At 47.6% G+C, this 24,433-nt stretch overlaps 2 protein-coding genes across 5 annotated transcripts; both read left to right on the forward strand.

Annotated features, from left to right (window-relative positions):
• The first annotated feature begins 858 nt into the window (after nt 1-858).
• Nucleotides 859-12,771, forward strand: SLC25A48 (solute carrier family 25 member 48). Of its 3 annotated transcripts, none has more exons than XR_009725236.1 (8): nt 859-1,182; nt 2,156-2,199; nt 5,967-6,038; nt 6,579-6,831; nt 7,519-7,767; nt 8,951-9,084; nt 11,795-12,018; nt 12,469-12,595. XR_009725236.1 is itself a non-coding variant. In XM_061352032.1 (8 exons), the coding sequence occupies exons 1-7, from the start codon at nt 1,137-1,139 to the stop codon at nt 11,915-11,917; spliced, it is 921 nt and encodes a 306-aa protein (XP_061208016.1). In that variant the 5' UTR covers nt 859-1,136; the 3' UTR covers nt 11,918-11,924; nt 12,469-12,604. The 3 variants fall into 3 exon arrangements, 2 of the variants coding, with proteins under 2 accessions (XP_061208016.1, XP_061208015.1); XM_061352032.1 differs by having other exon boundaries at nt 11,795-11,924; nt 12,469-12,604; XM_061352031.1 differs by lacking the exon at nt 11,795-12,018 and having other exon boundaries at nt 12,469-12,771.
• A 3,539-nt stretch (nt 12,772-16,310) lies between these two features.
• On the forward strand, nt 16,311-23,891 carry IL9 (interleukin 9). Of its 2 annotated transcripts, none has more exons than XM_061352034.1 (6): nt 16,311-17,083; nt 20,618-21,654; nt 21,739-21,783; nt 21,878-21,904; nt 22,541-22,669; nt 23,641-23,891. In XM_061352034.1, exons 2-6 carry the CDS (start codon nt 21,559-21,561, stop codon nt 23,776-23,778), a joined length of 435 nt encoding a protein of 144 aa, XP_061208018.1. In that variant the 5' UTR covers nt 16,311-17,083; nt 20,618-21,558; the 3' UTR covers nt 23,779-23,891. The 2 variants fall into 2 exon arrangements, with proteins under 2 accessions (XP_061208018.1, XP_061208017.1); XM_061352033.1 differs by having other exon boundaries at nt 21,742-21,783.
• The last annotated feature ends 542 nt before the right edge of the window (nt 23,892-24,433 follow it).

Below are 24,433 nucleotides of genomic sequence, written 5' to 3' on the forward strand. Positions count from 1 at the left end.
AGGTATGACAGCCAGGCTGGGCTCAACATAAGGTATCTACCATTCAAGCCCAGTCTTCAGCATCAATCAGAAAGGCATGTCAAGAATTGCTGGAAAAGGGGTTGAGATCAAGACAGAGAATGTCTTTAAACTGCTCAGTGCCTGTTCCTCCCCATCACTTGTGGTTCTGGCTGCCCTGTTCAAAGCTTTATTAAAATAGGACTGAGGATGAAAAGGAGCCTCTTGTGTGAAAGGGGAACTAAACAGAGCTGGGCTTTGACTCTGGGAAAGATGGGAGTGAGGGAGAAATGGGCAATAGAGCTGTAAGAAAACTGTGAATGCTTTGCAAAAGGAATGGGGTAGGGAGCAATTGTTCATCACTGGCCAAAATACAGAAGCTGGGTGTATCTCCTGAAAAGATAATACAGAAATTGGGGATATCTCCTGAAAAGATAATTCAGAAATTAGGGATATCTCCTGAAAAGATAATACAGAAATTGGGGATATCTCCTGAAAAGATAATTCAGAAACTGGGGATATCTCCTGAAAAGGCGAGGCAGTGTGATCCCAATGAAGCAAATGGGGATTTTTTTTTTCAGTAGAATAAGGCTGTGTGAGTTATATTCTTTATCTCTGGGCTGACATCTTTAATTTAGGAGTTTATAGCATGCTTACACCCCCCCCCCACCTTGTTTTTCTTCCCCCTCATCCCGATCCCCCATCCCTGTTGCCTGCTCTTCCCGCCCCTCGATGGGACCAGCCCCAGTGTGCAGAGGACCCTGCTCTGACCCCGCTCACCTCCCCCTTCATCCCCACGAGAAACCCCCGTCCCTCCCCAGGCCCGACCGAGCTCCCGTCCCACCGCCGGCCCCTGTGCGGCGCCTTTAAGCCCCGGTGCGTGATGTCACGGCGGCCGTGAGACACCGTGCGGCGCCCGGCGGGGCTGCTGCGGGGACCCCTGTGCGTGCGCTGCGACCGCCCCGTCCGGTGCCACCCCGTGCCCGACGGGCACCGCCGGCTCGGTGCGATCCACGGCTCGGGCTGGGGGGGGACCGACCCCGTCAGCGGTCACCGCCTGCCCGGTGCGGACCGCTCTTCGGTGGGGACCCCCGGGCGATTGGGACCCGCTGCCCGTCGGGGCGGGCTCGGAGCGCAGCATGGACAGCGTGCAGCTGCAGGACTTCGCGGCGGGCTGGGTGGGCGGTGAGTGATGCGGTGGGCTCGGGGGGAGGACGGGAGCGCAAACCGCCGTGGTACCCATGGGCTGTGCATCGAGCCGGCGCGCTCGCACCGGCGGATGTGCGCTTCGCTTCGCTTTGCTTTGCTTTGCCTCGCAAGTGCGGTTTAATGCGATATCCACGGGACACTTAAAACTGAAGTATCGCTACCTGCCATGCTGCTGCGACCGCACACTGCCGGCTCCCCTTGCTGGAAGCACCGAAAGGGAACTCCGGGGCACGCAGTGGCAAAGTTGGGTCCCCCAGCTCCCTACCCTGAAGAGGTCCTGCATGGCTTTGACCCCACGGTCTTGCTTCGGCAAACAGGCTGATGGCTGGGGAGGGGTATTGATCCGGTCTGCTGACAATGCTGAGTGTAAATACCGGGAAAACAGACAGCAGAAAGAGAAGGAAGCGTGAGGATGTGCAGAGGTATCAGTACTGAGGGTCCCCACTGGGTTTAATAGCTAAGGTGCACAAGTTGCCAGGGAGGCACTGCAGAAGCAGCATGACAGAGGTTCTATCACACACTGTCCACTGCAGACCAGAGCTCTGCTGAGGTTGCTGCTCACACCAGGCTTGGGAAGGGGGTGTGAGCTGGCCAATGATCCTGAGCAGGTTAATAGGTTAGCTGGATCTAAAAGCACAGGGCCTCTGCCAGAGTTAGGTGAGCAGCTTGGTTTCTGGATCCCTGCAGCGTGCGGAGGCAGTGCAGTGGCTCCCCCTGCCCTGCTGACCCCATGCTATTGCTGCACACCCTGGGACTGGGACAGGACGTCCAGGGGCTGAGCAGTTTACATCACAGCACTGGACTGCAGGCAGCCTCAGGTTATAACGGCCAGGGGAAAAAGGGGCATTTCCGATGGAAATCTCTCCTTCTCCCCTATAAACCCATCGCTTCCCGTCCCATCATAAAAGCATCCTCAGTGCTTTGTGTAACGCTTTGTTTTCATCCCCAGGAGCTGCCAGCGTTGTTGTTGGTCACCCCCTGGACACCATCAAGGTAAACCACTTTGAACCATGTTCTCCTGTCACCACACAAATCCCCACTGACAGGGAGCCTCTCTCGAGACGATGCTTCACATCTTCACTTACCCCATCACCCCAAAGGGGAATTTAGCCTGGGTAGAAATGTTTTAAGAGACTTTTTTCCTCTTCAGTGCTTGTTTTGATTGAGAAACTAAAAGAACTGGCTGATAGGAGCGAGGATGAATGCTGAAAATTCAACCTGGCTTTGCTTTATGTGTGGTTTACCAAACAATTCGGACAATGTTTTATTGGACTTTGCCACAGACAAGTATTCAAAGGGCAATGGGGGAGCTATATTTGTTTTGCTGCAGGCACATTTTTACGTGTTCTCCTAGTGCTGGCAATGCTGGGAGGGCAGAGTGCTGAAGTTGTTATCCCAGTGCTATGAGACATGGTGTTTACTATTCCTGCAAGACAACCGTTCACAGAGGGAATGATTTAGACATGTAAAAAGGTATTTGCTACCATGATGCAGATGATACAGCCTGACCCAACCAAGCTGACCGACCCCACTGATGCAGAGACAGAAGAACCCATTCCTTTCTGTACAGTGTGATAGACATATCTGAGTCCTTTTACTCCTTCCACTGCTCTGCCCATGGGCTCTGATCTAGCTCCAGCCTTGTTGCTGGCCTCAGGCAGGGCTGTCAGATGTGGCAAACCCAAGAGCCAGTGCTCCGTTTGCACCTTGGAGGGCGATGGGGAGGACGGTGCAGTGCAGAGCCACTCCACATCCCTTCCCAAGCCATCACAGCTACCCTGCTGCACACACCCTGGGATCAGGAGATGCTTGCCAGCCCTGTCCTTCCTAAGCTGCTAAGGTGGTATGAGTCCCAGGCGCATCGCCATGTGAGGATGGATGCAGGACTCACACAGAGGAGCCGTAAAGCTGCCTGTGCCACCCCAGCAATGGGCACGGGCAGCACAGGCTGGCTCTGCCAGGGGTTGCCAAGGCAATCCCACCTCAGGCTGGAGGTCAGGGCATCATTGCCAGGCTTGGGGGAGTTTGGCAACTACTGAGAGAGGATCCTGCTGGGAAGCACCGAGTTTCTGGATGCCAAGGAAGAACAAGCCCATCCTTCAGCGCTTATAAAGACAACTGCCAGGCTGACACCTCTGCTGCTTGGGAATACCAAGCAGGCGGACTTGTTGCCTTTCCAAATTTAGGGGAAGGGAGGTGGAAAGGAGAGTGTTTTACACAGCACTAAGCCAGCAACGGGGCAGCTCAGCAGCATTTACAGCATCCAGGGGATGGGGAGGGCTCCTTCCCCACCTGGAGGAGGAGGCAGTGGGATGGGGTATGTGGTACCCACACCAGGGTTCCCATCCAGCAGGTCTTCTCCTTCAGCTGGCCCCTTCCCCATATCGCAGCCTCCATCAAATCCAAGCAGCTGCTTTTCCCCAAGGCCTTGCAACACTCTGAATAGTTCTACATGTTGTCACTTTTCGTCCTCCACGTTGCATTCATTTCCCCAGGAACCTTCTCCAGTTTCTGGGCATCACCCAAGAGCCCTTTCTAATCAAAACACACCAGAAAGGAGGATTTTCCCGTGGAATATCCATGCTGGTATCAATTGACTTTGAGACAGATGCCAGCAGGGATTTCAGTGCCAGGTGTTAACAGCTTGGCTGAGGGGCATGGTTGCAAGGAGCAGTTTGTGAGGACACTCCGTTTCCCTCAGTTACTCAAAAAATGCATTAACCTGAACCTCTAAATACCTGGTTACTGTGTAAAAGAAAAAACAACAAGCCCATGGAGACAGAATGGAAATGTCTGGGCTAAGCATTCAGATGGAGCCAAGAGGGAAGGCAGGGCTGTGCACTGTGGCTGCACTGTCCTGCCCTGCTCAGGGTATAGGCAGCCTCCCCAGTGGTTCTCCCTTATCCCCATCACCCCTGGTGTGATTCATGGCATGCACTGCTCTGCCCCCATGGCCTGGGCCTGCTGGTGTTGTGCACTGTGCACTGCGTGAGTACCAGCTTGTTTGGAAGGGCTCAGTAAATGCTCTGCTTTTGCTGCCGCCTTCCCCATGGGCTGTGGCTAAGCATGGAGCAGAGCAGCGGTCCTCAGCGTGCTCAGACAGCAGCATAGAACAGCGAGAGGTGACCCTGTTAGCACGGTCCCACCGCAGCACCCCACTGGCCATGTGCTTGTGCTGGTCATAGAATCCCAGTGCTCAAGGCCAGGTTGGACACAGGGGCTTGGAGCAAGCTGCTCCAGTGGAAGGGGTCCCTACCCATGGCAGGGATTGGAGCTGGAGGAGCTTTAAGGTCCCTTCCAAGCCAAACCACTCTGTGATGATTATATGATATATGTGAGAAGGGGAAAGTATGTGGAATCATACAGGCTTTGTCGTGACTTACACATCATTTCACACAGCTGTTGTAGCATTGTTGGGAAGGTGTATAACCATTGCTTTCCAGAAACATTTGTTGGAAATGATGTAAAAATGTATTTTTAAGTGAAGCATGGAGAATTCCTGAGACAGAGCTGAATTGTTTCGGCTCCATTTAGTATATTTGTGTCTTAAGATCTACCTTAGATCAGAAGGACCCTGAAAGCCTGCCAGGGGAGCTCGCCTCTCCTTTAGAATACCTTTAGATGGATGCCTTCAGAATACATCCCAGCCTCCACTAACAGTCCCCAGATGGAAAGGACCACATCACTCTCCAACTTCCACATAGATCAGGACCCTGCCAAGGAGAGCACTGCACACCAGTCTGCTGTGCTGGGCCAAGGTAGCTGCTCTGCACCCGAGAGCAATTTGACAGTCATTGATTCCAGATGTTGCAGAACGCTTCGGACCTCTGCGGTCCTGTTGAGCCCTGTGGATGCCCATCTATCCTGTCTTATCACTCTGTTTGCTTTACAACTAAGTGCAAGGTCCTACACCTGGGTCAGAGCAATCCCAGGCACAGCTCCAGGCTGGGCAGAGGAGAGATTCAGAGCAGCCCAAGGAGAAGGACTTGGGGGTGCTGGTCCATGAGAAAATGAACATGAGCCGGCTTCAGTGTGCGCTTGCAGCCCAGAAAGCAACCGTATCCTGGGCTGCATCCAAAGGAGCGTGACCAGCAGGGTGAAGGAGGTGATCCTGCCCCTCTACTCTGCTCTCGTGAGACCTCACCTGGAGCATTGTGTGCAGTTCTGGTGTCCTCAACATAAAAAGGACATGGAACTGTTGGAACAAGTCCAGAGGAGGCCACGAGGATGATCAGGGGACTGGAGCAGCTCCTGTATGGAGATCGGCTGAGAAAGTTGGGGCTGTTCAGCCTGGAGAAGAGAAGGCTGCGGACAGACCTCAGAGCAGCCTTCCAGTATCTGAAGGGGGCCTATAGGGATGCTGGGGATGGACTCTTCATTAGGGACTGTAGTGATAGGACAAGGGGTGATGGGTTAAAACTGAAACAGGGGAAGTTAAGATTGGATATAAGGAGGAAATTCTTTCCTGTTAGGGTGGTGAGGCACTGGAATGGGTTGCCAGGGGAGGTTGTAAATGCTCCATCCCTGGCAGTGTTCAAGGCCAGGTTGGAGAGAGCCTTGGGTGAGATGGTTTAGTGTGAGGTGTCCCTGCCTATGGCAGGGGGGTCGGAACTGGATGATCTTAAGGTCCTTTCCAACCCTAACTGTTCTATGATTCTATGATTTGCTCTCAAAGCAAAAATCACATTGTTTGTGTAGCATGAGTTTCCCTGGGCTGGAAGCATGGGATTTTAATCACATTTTATGGATGTCTTTTGCAGACTCGTTTGCAAGCTGGGCAAGGCTATGGAAATACACTCAGTTGTGTTCTCACTGTGTACAGAAATGAGTCTGTAAGTACTTTATCTTACTGAAAATGCAAACAGATCAATAGATAAATACATAAAGCAATTATACAAAACCACTGTTGACACCAGCAGTTATATGAAGATCAATCCAGTTGATGCAATTAAGCCTGTAAATCCCTACATTCTTCTCTTGCTTAACTCTAGGTAATGCTCCTGGGTACTTGTACAGGGAAAAGACAGATCCCTGGCATGGAGGGATAAATGTCCTCACATGGGTCAGGGTGTTACATCCACAGTGGCTCTTTTGCATGTACCTGCTGGGAAAGCTCTACTGGAGGTATTTTGCTGCTTCTGGTGATGCTAGGACAGAAGCTGTCCAGAACAGGGACTTTTCCATGGGTCTCTGTGCTTCCAGCATACCCTGTACCCTGCACAATCCTTACCAGTCTTTAGCAGTATGAATTCATTTTCCTGGTTCAGGAGACATCTGCTGCTTGGATTTGCATCTCTACCCTCATAGACAAGCTGGGTTTGGGCTGCTCAGTCCCATTCACCCTCCTAACTCCGGCTCCCTTCCCTGGGTAGGTGGTTGGCTTCTTCAAAGGCATGTCCTTCCCACTGGCCACCATGGCTGTCTACAGCTCCGTGGTGTTCGGTGTCTTCAGCAACACGCAGCGGCTCCTCGGCCAGCTCCGGCACGGAGACCCGGGTACCACACCGGTGCTCGCTGATGTGGCTCTGGCCAGCATGGCGGCTGGGTTCATCTCCGTGGGCATTGGCACTCCTGTGGACCTGGTAAAGATAAGGCTCCAGATGCAAACGCAGCCGTACAGCCAAGGTAGGGAGAAAGAGCATCTTCGTCCTTTCCCTGCCAATCCTTGGCAGTCACTGGGAGCTTTAGGACAACTTTGCTTCAAGGCCTGGCTCTTTGCTGCCTTGTGCCACTGCAATGGAGGGCCATGATGATCAGAGGGCTGGAACACCTCTGAAGACAGGTTGAGAGAGCTGGGCTGGTTCAGCCTGGAGAAGAGAAGGCTCTGGGACACCTTAGAGCAGCTCCAGTGCCTAAAGGGGCTATAAGAAATCAGGAAAGGGGCTCTTGATAAGGATATGTAGTGACAGGACAAGGAGGGGTGGCTTTAAGCTGAAAGAGTGAAGATTTAGATTAGGTATTAGGAAGCCTAGAGAAGCTGTGGCTGCCCCATCCCTGGCAGTGCTCAAGGCCAGGCTGGACACAGGGGTTTGGAGCAAGCTGCTCTAGTGGAAGGTGTCCCTGTCCGTGGCAGGGGGTTGGAATGAGGTGATCTGTAAGGTGCCTTCAACCCAAACCATTCTATGATTCTATGAATCGAGCTAAAAGTGCTTCCTTCTGCATTCCCTTTCTTAAACCTTTTCCCCACCCACTATGTAATAATCCAGGGAAAAGAAATGGATGGCAGTGATTTCTCATCAATGATGGTGGGCTTTTGAGAGCAGTTCTGTAGCAATATATTTATTATAACAGTTGTATCTGTTTGTTTTGCAGCAAACATGAAACTAAAGCCCACCGTTCCTGGATTTCCCGTGTACCGAGGTCCAATTCACTGCATCAGGACAGTCCTACAGAAAGAGGGGATAGCAGGAATATACCGAGGCGCAGGAGCAATGCTTTTGAGGGATGTTCCTGGGTACTGCCTCTATTTTATCCCTTACACAATCTTCTGTGGCTGGATTACCCCTGATGGATGCATTTCCCCTAATCCCTCCTCCATCTGGCTGGCAGGGGGAGTAGCAGGTAAGCACCTTTGTTTCCCACAACACTGCCAAACAAGGATGGGAAGGTTCCAAGGGGAGATTACAGGGTCACCAGGAGAGGACATGGGGCTGAAGAAGCTCCCTCCCCTAGGGCCAGGTCTCCTGGCACCACAGCTGCTCTTTGTGACTTGGCAAGCCCTATGGAAGTTGTGTTATCAGACCTTCATCAGGCTCAGTGTCGGCGAGAAGGAGCACAGCCAGCGCCTTCACCTCCCTGGATGTCCCACGGCAGCCTGCACATCACACTGCCAGTGATCCCCAGGCAGCCAAGATGCCTCCAGAAGAGGACTTCAGCCTGTTGGCTGCCCACCAGGAGGGTGTGCGCCCTACCCACAGGCAGCAGAAGCAGAGCTGACTGTTATTAATCTTCCTGTTCTTCCCTGTGTGCACGGGCAGTAGGACTGATGTACATCTCTCATCATGCTCCTATGTATAAAGTCACCCCTGCACCCACTCTCCGTTTCTTGGCTATTTCTAATCACAGACCCCTAAAGGAAAGTCAATCTTTAGCTCAGATAATGAGCACAAAATGCCATCTCTGTTTCTCCTGCAACTAAACAGAGCCCTGACCCATCTGGGCAGGTTCTCCAGCATATCCCAACACTCATATTGGTCCATACAAACTCTGGTCTGTCCAACTGGGCCATGCATTGGGGTTGCAGGCTGACCTTGTCAGAGAGGAAAAAGATCCCACTCAGCTGCAGCCTAATTAATGTAAATGGCCTGTTTCCTTATAAGAATGATGAGGTAGCTCAGCTGTGTTGGGTTTAATCCTGTTTACATGTGATGGAGCTGCCTCTTGTTTTCTCAGCTCAAGCCTTGGTTTTCAACAGTATTACGTGAGGATTCCAGGTTTTCTGCAGCTTTTCCCACAACATGTCTATGCTCTACCAAAAGCACAGCAGAAGATTTGTGTCTGAAGGACACCCCTGGACTGCCTGCATTGGATTACCAGCATCACCCCCAAAACCTCAGTGCTCCATCCAGAAACAGGGAGCTTTGCTCCTAGAAATACCCTTCCTGCACCTGAGCAGGCTGAATGCCCTGCAGTGAAAACCCCATGAATACAATGGGGTAGAGGAGAGGTGAATGTTGGAGTTCACTGACCTGTAACCAAGGAAATATACAGAAGAAACTGTTCAAATACTTGTGCATTTTTCTAGGAGCCATTTCCTGGGGGACTGCTACTCCAATGGACGTTGTGAAAAGCCGGCTCCAGGCTGATGGAGTTTATTTGAGCAAGTACAAAGGGACCCTTGACTGTATCTTGCAGAGCTACCAGAACGAGGGCTTAAAAGTAAGTGATATTTGAAGTGAAGCCTGGGTATTAGGCATTTAATTTTAATTGGAAAATGCAATGGATGTTTCAAACCTCTCTGCAGGGTTGAGAGGCAGCTAAAGCCCATTACTGTGATTATAATAATGACAGGAGGTAATTATAGTGGAGATTCTTTTCTATCCCAATAGTGAGAGTAATAATGTGCCTTACAGCAATGGAAAAATGAATGACTGGGGGTCACAGTCTGCTGGTGTAATTAACTTACAATAACACTTCATGGCAGTGCATTTAATTGTGAGGATAATTTGACTTATTATAAATCAGAGGTTGAAAATCTCACCTCTGTGATTGCTTCTATAAAACACAGAGGTCAAATGCTTCCCATTGACACTGAAATCAATGGGAAATCATTCCAGTGGCACCCTGGCTGTGTTTGGCTGCCCTGGGTAATGCTTTGGTGGAGCCTATGCTGCCTTTTGCATTGCCTGCTCTCATTTTGCACCAAGATAGAGCTGGTTGAAAATGCTCTTAAATCAGAATTGCTTTGGTTTCCAACGTGAAGAAGGGCTGTGTGCCAAAACCAAGCTCACATCCTTCTGACTTTGTCTCTTAGTGTAATAAAAGATTGATCTACCTGCAAACTTTGCCTCAGCTAAAGGTGGATGGCAAAGAACCAGGGTCTGCAGCTTTATTGCATTGCCAGTGCATGGTTACGAGAAGTGATGTCTCCTGATATTGAAATAAATCTCTATTTAAGCTGCCATCAAAACATCACGCAGGCTTTTGGCTCCAAAGTGCTAAATTTCACATTCGGAAGCAAAAATAACAAGTTACAGAAAGAAAACTAAGCTCCAAAACCACAAGTTGGTGTGATTTCAGTATCTGCCAACATGCCACGATGTTATGCCAGCCGACACTGGGCCTGCAGTCTGGTTTGGGTTTTGCTGGTAAATGAAGAAAGCCACTTTGATATGAAGCACAAGTACTTGGAGAGATGCTAAAACTGCTTGGAGGGTCGGGCTCTATGCAGGCTGCCTGCCCTGCACGTTCAGCTTGGCATGTGGCTTCTCAGTAAAACAGAGTGTGTTTGAAAAGGGAATTTCTCGGTGTTTCCCCTTCTCTTTCCATCCTCATCCCCTACCTGCCTTGTCCTGCCTGAATATTAACAAGGCAGTCAGGCACTCAGTTGTTTTTGTTGGAGGTCCATGCTGCTTGCCATTTTGTGGCTGTCATGCCTGGCACGCAGACTAGAGCTGGCAATAGGACTTCACGGCAGCTGAGGATAAGCCTGGATCCTTCTCTTGTAAGGAGACACACAACTGGTAAATGGCAAACTCAGGTTTGGATGTTTTCATCTGGGGACAAAGGAACAGCATTCACAGTGCTGGAAGTAATTGCCTGTATACACGCAATCAAGTCAGCACAGCCCTCTACTTTCTGCATAGTCAGGTGTGTTCATTCTGATGAGAAAAGCTGATGACTTCGTCCATAAATCCTCATTTAACTTGGCTCTTTTGTGTTACTGCTTGGGTACTGCAAAAGAAAATGGAATTTCCTCCCAGAAAATTCTATTTTCCTAACAAAATAAACCACCCCAATAAATCAGTAATATCCTAAATATCCCAATACTGCAATTTCATGTTGGCAAACTCCATCCTAAGCTGTGCGAATGTACTTTAATTCTGTCTTGTGCAAGGCAGCACCATGCACTGGGTTTACTGGATGCAAGATATGGTGGTGTTTAGCAGAGCTCAGTATTTCAAGGGAAATACTCATTAGACACTTTAATCTATGGGCTTTTGGTCTTGGAGCTGAGATATTCCATGCTTCCATACAGCAGCCATGGGAGCTTTGCCTCTGTAAAGCCTGGAAGGCTTTGCTGATGTGACTTCATGTCCATTTTGAAGATGTGGTGTTTAGATTAGTGACCACAGTGATGAGCCTGGGTGGTTAAAGCAGGGATTCTGTGAGAAACAGGCCAGCAGAGATGCTCCCTGCAACCCTTGTCTTGTAAATAGGAGCAACAAGGGCCCCTCTCCACTTTGCTGTTCAAGCACCCAAAAGCCACAGGGTCTTTCACTCTTGTAAGTGCCAGCAGCTTTTCAAAACCAGTATATGAGCAGAATGAGGAAGAGTGGCTGCAGGTATTTGTTATCTTAATGAAAGAAAATGCTGGGATAGGTATGGGCACCAAAGCTTGGCTTTTAGAGGAATCCTTATGTGAAAATACCAGCTTTGATCAAGTATTTTCCTCAAAGCTGGTGGTGAGAGCCAGTTCTCAGCAAGGTACAAAGTAAACCTGGTTTTCCTCTGCAACCACAGACCCAGCCCTGGGAAACAGCATTTGCTGCATGAAACCAACAGCCTCCTTGTACCACAGGGTTTGTATGATCCCAATGTGCTCGTCTGTGCAAAGGGAAGAAGGGGCTGTAGCTAGGTAGGACAACACTGGAACACATTTTGGGTTTCTTGCTTTCTGCTCTACACAAGGATGTTTTTTTTACCCTTTACCTCTTGTAGCTCCTATGGGCAGATACAGGTGGGAGCACAGAGCTCAGTGATACCCCCTGCCATTGCTTTTCCATTCTCCAGCACAGACTTCAGCAACAACCAGCAGCAAGAGTGGATTCTGGTTCTTCAGAATCCCACTATGACTTCATTCACTGTTTTCTTCTTCTTAAAAGACCCCATATATTCCTATGCTCTAACCTTTTTCCATCCCCAACAGGTCTTTTTTAGGGGCATCACGGTCAATGCAGTGCGAGGATTCCCAATGTGTTCAGCCATGTTTCTTGGCTATGAACTTTCCCTCAAAGCAATGAAAAGAGACCAAACTGAGACCAATCCTTAACTTCCAGGTCAGCACATAAAGACCCTTTAGCTTGATTAAAGTTAGAGAATTCATCTTTGAATCAAACGGACTTGCAATTGTATAGATCCTCTGCAAGACAGGTAACCTACATCTGAACAGTCACTTTTCAAATCTGGGTCTGTGGGATGTGGAGCAGACAATGGATTTAGGTTTTATTCCAGACTCCTGGAATTTCACTGCACTCTGATTATTGTGATTGTTTTGATCAGTCTGAATCACAAAAGAGAATCTGAAAGGAAAATATTCTCTAATGTTTTATAAGTTGTGAAATATGATTCTCACTTAAGTCCCTGCACAGAATCAATTCCTCCCTTGATCCTCCCATAAAGACCTGAAATTAAGCCCTTTTGAAGTGTCTTGACCATCAACTCACAGTTTTCCTCTTTCCCTCATAAACCTAGGGTTGCGTAAAGGAGCAGCATTAAAAATATCCAATTAAAGACCCCCTTTAGCAGTTTAATACTCATTCTCGGCAGTCTTTGCTCTTTCCTGCAGTACTTCATAAACCTCCTTCTTTCTTATTCCAAAAGTGTTGCTGGGAACACCTGGAAGCCTCCTACTGTCCTGAGCCAAACCAGCAGTGTGGTGTTGGAGAGGGATCAGCTGCTCTGACCGAAGACTCTCATCCTGCACCTACAGCATCTGTTTTCTCTTCTGCCATGGACTCAGTCCCTGGAGGACACTGAAAACTGCACCAGCTCCATCAAATCCAAAGACTGTTTTCTTATCAAATCTTTCCCTCTGTTGTCTCAGAGCACCTTAGTAATCCCCATGGTGGTGTTGGGCTTTATCACCAATGACATTTTCCTATTGAGCCAAGAGAACAACTTGCTTCCCTTCCCCACAAGTGAGATATACCCAAACCAACCCACCAACATCAGCCAGGGAGCATCTTTTGTCTGACATTGTATATGATGCTCCTCTTTGTGAGCAAGGAAAGGAGGAGGGGAGGTGGGTGTGCAGGGCCCTTTTGTCCAGGAAGGGCTGGATTCCCACCAAATCCTGGCTTGCTTTCAGGATAAAAGGAATGGATGACTCTACCCATACGAATGGATACTTGTGGTCTGCATCACAGAACTCTCCCATTTGCCACAATTTTACACATTATCATGGAAAAAACGTGAAGGGCTTCAACAGCCTCTTTGTTTTCTAAGGTACAAATTGAATTGGGAAAAGGGAGGACATTAAATTAGAGGCTCAGCTGCTCTTTTTCTTCAGAAAATAATAAACCAAGTCATATAGATGGCTGGCTATTGCTTTACCTAACTCATCTTGTGTAGCCCTCCAGGGACCTGCTAGAGGTGACTTGTTAGACCTGATCTCCCTGACACAACAGTCCAACTTGCCAGCTGCCAAACCCTGCAGGCATCCCTTTGCAACACCAAAGGAGGTCCTGAGGGATGCAGAGCTTATCCCAAGCTGTTCTCTACAACACACAGGCCAGCTTCAGATGTCCAGCTCTTTGCTGCAGTCCTAGGCCTCTCTTTGGTCTACCTCAGCTTTTCAATTATTCCAAGGTCTTTTACGTCGTGGCTATTTCTGTTCATGCTGTTCAGTATCTCCATGCTTTCTTTTCTAAGCACGGAGCTTCTGGTGCTGAAACCCAAGAAGAACCATCTCTGCTGGGATAAAAGGACTCTGGTGGCACTGGCAGGAGAGGCTGAGAACAGCCTCACATGCAGAGGGACATGTGGCATCAGGAACATTCAGGGACAGCACTGAATGGTTCCCCCCATCTTCTCTTGGAGAAGAACTCCAGGGGAAAAGTCCCACAATGATGGGTTTAGCAGATGCCATCAAGAAAAGCTTCTGAAGACAACCTGGAGCAGCCATCCAGGTTTCCCCCTTGATGGAGGAGAAGGAAAAAGAAACTTCTCTGTCCTCTTCCCTGGGTGAATGGAGGAATTGGTGACAAGACTTGAAGACCTCAGCAGAAAGTGCCTAAAACCTCAGGTTTCTGAGCATTACTCATAAATGGGGTTCCCAACCTTGGGCTCCTCTTTACTGGGGCCTGAATTAAAACCAGAAGCATGGCCTCCCCCAAAACTGGCCTTAAATGTGGGAGAAAGAGCCGGTGTTGCTTCATCTCAGGACATGCAGGTGAGGAGGCTCACGATGCCTTTGAGCTTGACAAGAACACAAACTGTTTCTGGCAAACAATATGGGTAAAATTAATGAACTTTCACAAAAGAATCTGTTGCTGGCTGCATTTAAGGTTTCATCTGTTCCATGTTACCTATTTTAATGCATATGGATGTAAAACATGTTCTTTAGATGCATAATATGTCTCTAAGGATAACACTTGGGGAGGTTTGTTTCTCAATGCAAGTAAGTGGTGGTGCTAATCTGCCCACATTATACATTATATACACCATAAAGTAGAATGCATTCATTAAACTGATGAGGTTTGCAACAAGGTGTGTATGTGAATAATCCTGCCCTCCCAGTGCCCAGGTTTGGTCTGCCCAGGGCTCCCCCGGATGTAAAGCCCTAAGCCCCACACTGGAGCTGTATGGTGAGTTTTCCTGATTTCTTCATCCAGTTAAACCAGTTTCGAGATGGATGCCCAGGATTTAGAGTCGCAGATTCATAGAATGGTTTGGGTTGGAAGGAGCCCTAAAGATCATCCAGTTCCAGCCCCCCTGCCATAGGGAGGGAAAGCATAACAGACATGAAAAGTGATTGGGAAGTGAATACAAAGCTTTGGCCACATGATGGCAACCTCGTCCATGGCAGGGCACGGCCGTGTGCTGCTGCTTTGTTCCATTCAACCCCAGGTCCAGGTTTGCTTTCAGAGCATCACACGCTCCCCTCTCAAACAGGCAGCCCCCCCACTGAGCAAAGCGCAGGTGATTTTGGGGTGATCCAGCCCTGCCAATGGCTTCCCTAGTGCATTCCCCTTGGATTCGAGGGTGACAGCAACCTCGTAGGAGGTTGGGCTGATGCTGGGTCAGGAACAGCAGGGTTGGGATGAGCAGCTTTTGAGGTATGGTTGTACCCATTGCTGTGATGGATCCCAGCACACAGACAAATATCTTAGTCCTGCTTTTGAAGCAGTGAGTGTGTGGCTCTGTCACTAAGGAAAGAGGTCCTGTGGTGGAGCTGGGTGATGCTGCAGGGGGTCAGCCCCATGCCTTGAAGATGAGGCATTACAATTTATGCACACAGAGACTTGACGGGCAGGTGTTTTGTCAATGGTTTTCTTTACGAGATATCAAATACATTAGTTTGTAGAGATAATACTAATATCATGATCTGTGGATAGAAATTTGGAGCTTTAAGGAATCCTCTTTGGGGACCTGGTAATGGGGCTTTAAACACTGCCTTGCCTGGCAGGCAAACAGCCATACATACAGCTGATTCAGATCCCTTGTACAGGGCACTGATTGCGTATGCTGGCGATTTTGTCATTGCATTGCACAAAAAATCCCTGGTATCAATGGAATTCAGGATACGGACCCAATCTTCTGTCAGTGGCTGTAGGGACCTGCCCTTGGTGGCGCATTCCCCAGCACCATGCACAATGGAGTGCGAGAATCCATCTGCTTGATGGCTTGTTCACAGATGCTCAGAGCCTCGCATTTCTAACATTAAACGCAGTGACTCCTGAAATAGGTGAGAACTGATTAGGCAGACTAGAAGAAGCAGGATACCCACCTCTATGCTCTTCTTGCCTGGAATATGAAAGCATACTCAGACCTGTCATGCCTCACATAAACCTGTAACTGCCTGACTTTCACGCTGCCGGTGGTGTTCCAGCTCTTACAACACCTCATATTACTTAATGAGATGCTGGCTGTCTAGCTGTTTTTCCAGTTTATACACTATGTAATGCTATGGTAGGGAGTAAAGGTAACAGTGGTTTATTTCCTCATGTGAAGAAAACAAAACAAACAGGAACCAATTTTCCAGTGAAAATCCCTGACCTGGAGGAAGGTCTTTGGTGGTGGGAGAAGCCTCGTGATGCTCACAAGGTGGGAGCAGGATGGGGCTGCCTTTGGCCAGGGGGCAAGGAGGAGGTTGTGTATCCCCCTGCATCCCTGTTGCTGGGTACCTACAATGTTCTTAAGTCCTTCTCCCAAGGCACCCCAGTGGTTTTAGTGCCTGCTGAAGCCATCCCTGTGATGGCTGTGGGCCAGGCTGGGATGTTCTCATGCCTCAGGATTCCCTTCCTGATGTGCCAATACCTTGGGAAGGTGAGATCACAATCCCCACGTCGGTTTCTCTTTTCCTATTGTACTTGAGACACAGGAGTAGGTGATGTTCATGCAAAACAAGAAGGCCAATGACTGTCTTGTGCCCATAAAGAAAATGGCAGAGTCAGAAGAAGTGATGAGATCCAAAGAGAGGAGTGTGAAGAAGATGCTAAATTGAATGTAAAGTGCACAAGACCAACTTCCTTTCTCTAAAGCCATCTTCTTCCTATATATGCTCCTATAGAGTACAGACTGATCACTGCCAACTTGGAGAAGTAGTATGTAAAGTAACATTCTAGAGATAGGCTTCACAAGGAATTAAGCCATGCAGTGAGGGGAAATTTAAGCAGTTACACTGATTTTTCCTACACTGTAGATCCTGCAATAGTTCTAGGATCAGACACTAGTGGGACAACCAACCTGTTAAGAGCCATACATAAAGCAGAACAAGAACATCTTTTTAAGGGGGGTCTCAGAGGTCCCATATAAGGTTTCATGGTAAGATATAGGAATGCCTGCTGTAAAAGCAATAGGACCTATGTAGCTTATCTTCATGGACCAGCTCATGGTCTATTCTTCCATGTTTCAAAACGTTCTAGCACTAATGTAGCCTACTTTATATCTAGTATAGGAAAACCTGCCAACTCTTATGTAAGAGGGCCAGGCTATTCTTACTCATGCAGCTATGTGTGAACCAACACCCGTGCTTACTTCATTATTTAATTGAGATCACTGTGTTTCAATCAAGGAGTCTGCAGTGGTTTCCAATGCTTCCAGCATGAAAAGCAAGCTGCAATGGAGATCTGGCTGGTGGAGGGCTCTAAAGCAGCCACGGAGCGGATGCCTTGCGCTGCCTGTCTGTTCTGCATGTTCTGCCTTCCTCTGCATGCCGTGCTGAGAGGGAAATCCAGCACCCAGGGTCATCTCACAGTGGGACAAGCAAGGAAGGGTGAGTGGACTTATGATTTGAGCGCTCTGCAATGCTTCTCTTTCCTGGTGTGAAAGAGGATCCTGAACTGAGAGCAACGGCATCAGGGAAACCTTTATATACAAAAGAACTGGTGATCTTTGTGGAAAACTCCTTTTTCCTGCTTAGTTCTGGGTACTGTCAGTTGTGAGATGCACTTGCAATATGTGCAATGCCCAGCACGGGCATGCTGCTCGCAGGGCTTTTTTTGCTTTTAGATGCCTCAGCTCTTGCTAAATATCATTGCAGCATGGAAAGCTTGGCTTCCCTGTCAGGAACTCAGGAGAGCTCCGGTGACTGTACTATTGCATGAAACAAGGATGACCCTGAAGGTCCCTCTGTGGTGTGCTCCCCCATCTCACTGCTCCTGAGCACCACTCGTCATGGTTAGTTAGTTCAAATGGTTTAAAATCAGTTAAAACTCTTCTGAAAGGAATGGAACTCCATTACCTATAGAAGCTAATGTGAATCCTGAGGACGTCCTATGGTCCACCTGTGTGTGACTATCAGGAGGTGCCAATGCCCTCTTCAAACTGTCACATGCTCCCTGAGTTCATCTGGATTTTACACCTTTCTGTCGTAGGCAGTCGTGCTATTACTATGCTACGGTCTGCCCTTTCATGGAGGAATCAGAATGACCTTATTTTCCTTTATTTATACACTAGCATATGTCGTCTTTATCTAAAAGAAAGGGAAAACTATACTCCAAGCCACCTTATCTCTGGAAAATGAAACTATCAATAGCATCTCTTTGTTTGCGGTCTCTGTGAGATCTTACACCTTGACCAGTAAAACAAGCCTGTACATTATCTTGTTTTTCCTTTACAGGGAATGTTTCCTTTTTTCTATATTAAACCCCCCCAGAACTGTTCAGAGTTTCTTGGAAATGCTACAGTGGGGTGTAAGTTCTTTTCTGGCACTCAGAAAATCGGGAGGTCAAATATCAGGTCAAAACAGTGATTTGGAATTTGGGTTTGTGCAGCATATTTGGTCAGTCAGCCTAGCTTTAAAATAGGTGCCTGAAAAGAGAATATATCCTGAAGTATTTACATATCAACCAGGAATGGACAGGACATTAGATGAAGGTTTCCAAAGGCACCAGAGGGAATTGCTTGTAAGAGATCATAGGAACATATTGGGAGAGTTCTGTGTGTCCATCTTTTCCGAATCATAGAACCCCAGCCTGCTTTGGGTTAGAAAGGACCTTAAAGCTCCTCCAGCTCCAACCCCTGCCAGGGGCAGGGACCCCTTCCACTGGAGCAGCTTGCTCCAAGCCCCTGTGTCCAACCTGGCCTTGAGCACTGCCAGCGATGGGGCAGCCACAGCTTCTCTGGGCACCCTGTGCCAGCGCCTCAGCACCCTCACAGGGAAGAGCTTCTGCCTAAGAGCTCATCTAAAACTACTGTATTTCAGTTTGAAGCCACTACCCCTTGTCCTGTCACTATTCCTGCAACAAATGCAAGTTCTTGGCTGGAGTCTTACAATCTGGTCACTCAGGAGTCACCAGGCACATTAAGCTGGTGTGATGCACCGGCAGCACCCAGGATGATGGAGCTCTCTGCCCCTTCCTTACTCTGATCCTCTACTATAGCCATTAGTGTGCAGGGAAGAGATATGACGTATGGGGATATATGATATGCTGATGTCCAGTTCTGCCTCAGGCTGACCACAGCGAGTATCCCCACTCAGGTTTATCAATGGCAATACAGGGGATGTTCCTATGTGCTGTTGTACCCACTGCTTTCGAGCTTGGTGACCTTTATTAAGGTTTCAGTTCTTGTTTGATTTTTTTCAGCCAGAATTCTTAAAAGGGAACAAAAAGCCTCAGAAAGACCAGATTTAGCATTGGTGGCTCCCCACTTTGACAACCGGTCTTTTGAGGCTTGTGGGTTTGCAACCTCAGAGGGAAGTGCACTCCCAGTCACCTTCTTACCTACTGCAATATGGCTACTGAATCTAATACGAAGCTTTGTTTCAGTTTTTTGAGTGATGGTTGAAAAACCTCTATTTCCCCTCTATGTGTTGCCCTGTGTTGCTGAAAGAGAGATTAAGGGAGAGGAACAGAGGGAGATCAGATACCTGAACATGAGATGGGAAATCAACTCCTGGTTGTATTTAACACACTGGTCATCAAAATGAAGACTTTTAAAGTATCAAACCTACATATTTAAAGATCACATTAAAAACCTGGTATTTTTGCTGGAATGGCAGCACGTATTAATTTCCATGGTCTTTAGATCAGTCTCTAAATGCTGGAATAGAGCCTAAACTCTCCAAAGAGAAGCCATAACCAGTATCACACTCTTCAGTGCCCAATCCACTGCTGCTCTAACCAATATATGGAAAGTTCTTTCTCTGCTAGTCTGACTTCTGGTAACTTCTGATCTGCTGTGAATGGAATACAGCTTGTCACCTCTCTGCCCTGGAGCAACAACAGAGCAAGACGGATCTCACTAAGCAGTCAAACAGATATGGAGAGATGTAGAGATAACACTGGCACTGCTGGCAGATGGAGATTATGGGGAGGAACCACAGGCTCAGGGAGCAGCTCTGCCATTCTGAGTTTCAACTCATAACAAATATATGGATCTCATCTTTTTGGGCTATAGGCCTGGGTAGAAGTTGTCTGAGCTGCTCACTGCCCAGTGAACATAATTACATGCAGTGACTGTGCTAAACGGGATTTCTAATGAATGTATTTTGCTTAAAACCTCCTGGCTGCCATGAAGAGCTCCTTGTCCCTGTCTCCTCATGGCTTGTTGCCATATCCCTTGCACAACCTTGGGCTAAATCAAAGATGCTTGCGAATTCTTTCCTTTAAAACCACGTAAAATTGGGGTTTTGACCATCTGAGAAACCAAGTGTTGTAAGCGCAAATGTTACCCACACAATTCATTTCCTTCAGGGATGGAGGCTTTGAACTAAATTGTTCCAGCTCTTGCCAAGGGGCTTTACTGGCTGAATAAACAGAGAGAGCACACCCATTGCTTTGCTTGAGCAAAAAGCTGTTTCCTCAAGGGAGACCTACCCATCCCGGAAACCTCTTCATTGATTTTCAGGGAATCACAGGCTCTCAATCACAAATCAGTGATTTTAGCCCTTCTGTAATCATCACCCAGTGCCTTGAAGAATGCCACTGCCTGGCTCAGTGAGTGGCATCCATCCCCACAATATGCCTTTTGAAAGCTGCCAGCTTTAACTTGCCAAGGGAGGGTCCCTGGCTGCTTCTAGGTATTCCCTGGGGCCTGTGTGAGAGCTGTAGCTGCCTAATGGGATGCACGCTTCCCACATTAAATCACCCAAGGATGAACTTCAAAGCGAAGGCAGGGAGCATCCTCTCCAGCTGGGAGCTGGGTGCGCAGCAGCCAGGCAGAGGAGCAGCAGGCAGATCTTGCTCCACTCCCCTTGGTGTGCAGGCAGGCAGCGGGGCTGTGCCCATCAAATGAATCCCTTGCTGGTAGGCAAATGCCACGGAAAACACCCAGCAGATTGCAAGCCGATGTTTTCTCTTTCCAGGATAGCTTCCAGAGGGATTGCACTCATCCTCCAGCCAGACTGACCAGCAGAAGGCTCAAGCTTTTGAAGCTATTTATGGCATAGCAGCAGGGAAGCTTAAAAGTCAACTCTGACAGTCTAAAAGGGTTACCACTTGCTGTGCTAGTGTGTGCAACTTGGAAAAGAGGAAACCTCTGTCGCTAGAGAAAGCTCTATGAGGCATTCAACCTGATCTGGAGACTCCATCTGAGAGAACTTTCAAGTTAATACAATTTTGGTCACTTGGGACTATTACTGCATCCACTCCTTTCTGCTCCGAATGTGACACTGCAGTGTGTGCTTGCTCCGAGGGCCCTATCCTTATCTGCACATTGGTGCACGTGCGCTCGGTAGAGGTGGCATCCCAGCCAAGGATTATGGGATCGCTGTCTGGATGCAGCAGCTGTAACTCAGTGTGATGACTTCTGCACAGCACAAGACCCCCTGCAGCATCACCAACCTTCCGTGAGAAAGTTCCTGCTTTGAATCCAGGGGGAATCCAGCCTGTCCTCTTGTTTTTTTCAGCAGGTTTGGCAATGGTGAACACGACAGTCTCTTCGCTTTCATGGGGCTCTAATTTACATGAGCACTGGAGACAAACCCCACATTGGAAAACAAGAAGCTTTTGTAGCTTTTTAACCATTGTTTCCTGTTGGGGTGTGATATCATAATGCTCAAATTAATCACTTATGAGGAGCAGCTGTGAATTTCCGCTGTACGAAAGCAAAGTCACTGCAGTAGGTGACTCAATTCCACGTTTGATGCTGTCCAAGCAAAGTGGGAAAAAAACAGTGGGCACCTGGTATCAGTTTTATGAGTGGGTTTTTCCCTATTAGAATGGGAATTTTGTGAAGACTTGATTAAAAGGAGTGTCCTCCTGTTGTGCTGTCACCCACCAGACTGAGCTGCACACGAACGCCAGCATGCTGCCATACATCCTCTTCTCTTGTTTGCTGCTCTGTGTGCAAGCACAGAACTGCAGCGTCCGTGAAATCATCCGGCATACAAAACTCCTGCTTGTAAGTTTAGCACCTTCCCTCTGTCAAAGCGCAGGCTTATGCAGCGGGTGACAGTAAATACTGACTTCTCACTTGTTCTTCCAGCAGGAAAGCCCTCTGAGTTGCCCCTGTAGGGAGACAGCTGTCAATGTGAGTACATCGCTTTGGAGAACACCATGAGAATGTATTTGTGTGCTGAATGCTACCAATGCTGCATCTTAACGCTCACTCTTTTCATTTTCAGTCATGTTCATGTCTTCCCATTGCTGAGGTAAGTATTGATTTTAAGCTGTTGTAGGTGGTAGAGAAGTTCAGTATTAACTGAGTTGATTTTGTTCATGCTGCTCCTTATACAACTTTTGCTTCTTGTTATGAGGAAGCCTTTAATGCATTAGCAGCAGCAAAACTGAGCTTGATGTATAGCGGTAGGGAGGGATGCAGAAGTCCGCCCATCATCAGTGCAATCAACCAAGCCCAGCCAAACAGAGCCTTGTGGGCTTCACTCGTAAATCAAAAGATGCAGCCTCTTGCTCTGAAAATCTCTGCAAGCCTTTGGTTTATGGTTACATGCCAAAGAATAAGGGAACCCGGGCCACAGATGTCAGGCCTCAGATGCTTAGCTCTAGGTGCATCTAACACAATTTCACTTTTGTAAGGTATGGTGAAACCCAGCATTGGCTGAAACTACACTTCAGAAAGTTATCATTTGAGGTATTCTGAGAGATGTGACAGGAGCTTCTTATGGCATACATGATGATTCAGTGTTTTACACCCCCCCCCCCCCCCAAAGTTCATATACCAGCTTTCAGTAGAAGAATAGAATAGAATATGTCACATTTGATGGTGACATGCTGCCACATTTACGAATACACAAAACGCATCCTTACCTTTTTTCTTCCTTTAACAGCCTGGCCATGAACTGCCATGCTTTGTGGAAGGAACCGAACACATGCTGAAACACAACATCTCTTCCAATGCAGTAGTTGAAAGGCTTAACCTAAGCTTTCAGATTCAACTGGACAGAAAGCTCTGTAAAGTAAGATGTTTCCTACTTTCCTATCGATCTTTGTCTATCGTTTACAAAAGAAAGGATTTTTTAATTATTTAAATACATGTAGCTGAGTATTAGATTAATTTGAAATGTGTTTTAAATAATTGTTCTATGCAGAAGCCAGCTATGATAGCTGCAACATGTATGAGGTGATGGAAAGCTATTAAAATTGGCAGAGGAAGCAGGGAGATGTGTTCTGCCCCGCTGTGCAGTTTCCCTTCTCCAGATCCCTTTAGCATGAGAACCTTTAAACCAGAACTCTGGGAGAGGAGCTTCATTTAATTTGCTTTTCTATTCTCTTTTCTCAAATGTGTTTGTACTCTAAACAGCTATGGTATATAACCAGAGAGCAGATGTGCTGGGGACCGGCAGGCACAGGATCATTCTCTTCTGGAGCATTAATTCTACCAAAGCTGCAGTTCCTTCAGGGATGCTCAGGCCTGAAATACTGCTGTGGCCTGCAGCATCTTCAGATTTGTAATGGTGCTCAGGAAGACTCTGGGATCCCCAGATGACTTTCCTCAGGCACTGAAACATCCTTTATTTACAGTGAGCAGAACTGTTGTGTAATCCAATGAGCCAGAAGATGCTGATGCAGTGTTGCAAGCTCCTTTTAGCTAGCTTCAAACTTGCAATGGGAAATATTGTTAGAATGGGACAGCAACACTGAGCAGCCCCATTGCCCTTATCTTATCCAGCTTCTCCTCCAGCTCTATCTACCCTCCCTGCCAGGTTGAAACAGCCTCATTGAAATGATCTCAGTTATATCTATATGACAGCTGTCACCCTAGTCACCACAAAAAAGCCACTCACTGCTCAAGGAACAGTTCTTTAGGAACTGCTTTTGACATCCCTGCTTAGCTCCAAAGAATGCCTATTTTAACTGTTTCATCTAAATCCTTTATATTTTTATGGAATCTTTGGTAACCCAATCTTTGTTCTTCCTCCCATCACAGAGCCTGGCGCACGGGACTCAATGCCAGTACAAGGTCAAAGGAAACGTGAAAGAATTTTTGACTAAAATCCTTAGGACCTATCAAGAAATCAATATACACAATTTAAAAAAGCTTAAAAAACCCCCCGTAATTCTTTGAAAAGAAGGGGGGAAAAGTTATTTATTGTATTTATTGTTCACCTGAGCTATAGAAGGTAGAAATACCAACTGCTAAAGCAATAAAACTGCTATTTACCTGAGCACCAAAAGTATCAAGCTCTTCATTTGATATGTTCTGTACTTGGGGAAAGGTTTGAACATCCTAGTTTGGTGCCAGTGGGCACCAAAATGCTTCTGCAAAGCGCTGGTCCAGCAATTTCACTCACATGAGATGCTACAGCCAAATGCAGGCTCTGACCACTTTATAGCTCTAGAAATACCCCTGGATTTGTGATTCAGAGAGTCTGCGTTTTCTTTGTGCCTCACATTTATTTCTGATGACATCTATACACCATGAATAAGTCACTTCTTTCTTGCAAGGTTGCAGATTTTCCTGCCCAGAGCCACTTTTTCCTTTCTTCTAAATATTCAGTAGTAGAGAAGTCATGAACTTCTTATCATGCAACAGCAAGATCATACCCAGAGTTAACTGCAAGTTCTGAATGGGCTTATGTATTTGGAACGCGTTGTGGACAATTGTTTCTTCCTTGGAATGTATTTAACTCTGAAGATCTTTCCCTAGTGCCACGATCTCAGATTTGGTTTTGGTTTGGTTTTCTATCAATCACCTCTCCACCTGGCTCATGAGAAACAAA

Source organism: Neopsephotus bourkii, unplaced genomic scaffold, assembly GCF_033783945.1.
Source record: "Neopsephotus bourkii isolate Nb327-2 ecotype Australia unplaced genomic scaffold, CSIRO-AGI_Nbou_v1 NB_620, whole genome shotgun sequence".
Lineage (NCBI taxonomy): Eukaryota > Metazoa > Chordata > Aves > Psittaciformes > Psittacidae > Neopsephotus > Neopsephotus bourkii.

Coding starts and splice junctions, on each gene's coding strand:
- SLC25A48 (XM_061352031.1), top strand. CDS start 1,137: ATGGACAGCGTGCAGCTGCAGGACTTCGCGGCGGGCTGGGTGGGCG. Junction 6,832..7,518: donor AACGCAGCCGTACAGCCAAG/GTAGGGAGAAAG, acceptor TTTGTTTTGCAG/CAAACATGAAACTAAAGCCC. Junction 7,768..8,950: donor GCTGGCAGGGGGAGTAGCAG/GTAAGCACCTTT, acceptor GCATTTTTCTAG/GAGCCATTTCCTGGGGGACT.
- IL9 (XM_061352034.1), top strand. CDS start 21,559: ATGCTGCCATACATCCTCTTCTCTTGTTTGCTGCTCTGTGTGCAAGCA. Junction 21,655..21,738: donor GGCATACAAAACTCCTGCTT/GTAAGTTTAGCA, acceptor TTGTTCTTCCAG/CAGGAAAGCCCTCTGAGTTG. Junction 21,905..22,540: donor CATGTCTTCCCATTGCTGAG/GTAAGTATTGAT, acceptor TTCCTTTAACAG/CCTGGCCATGAACTGCCATG.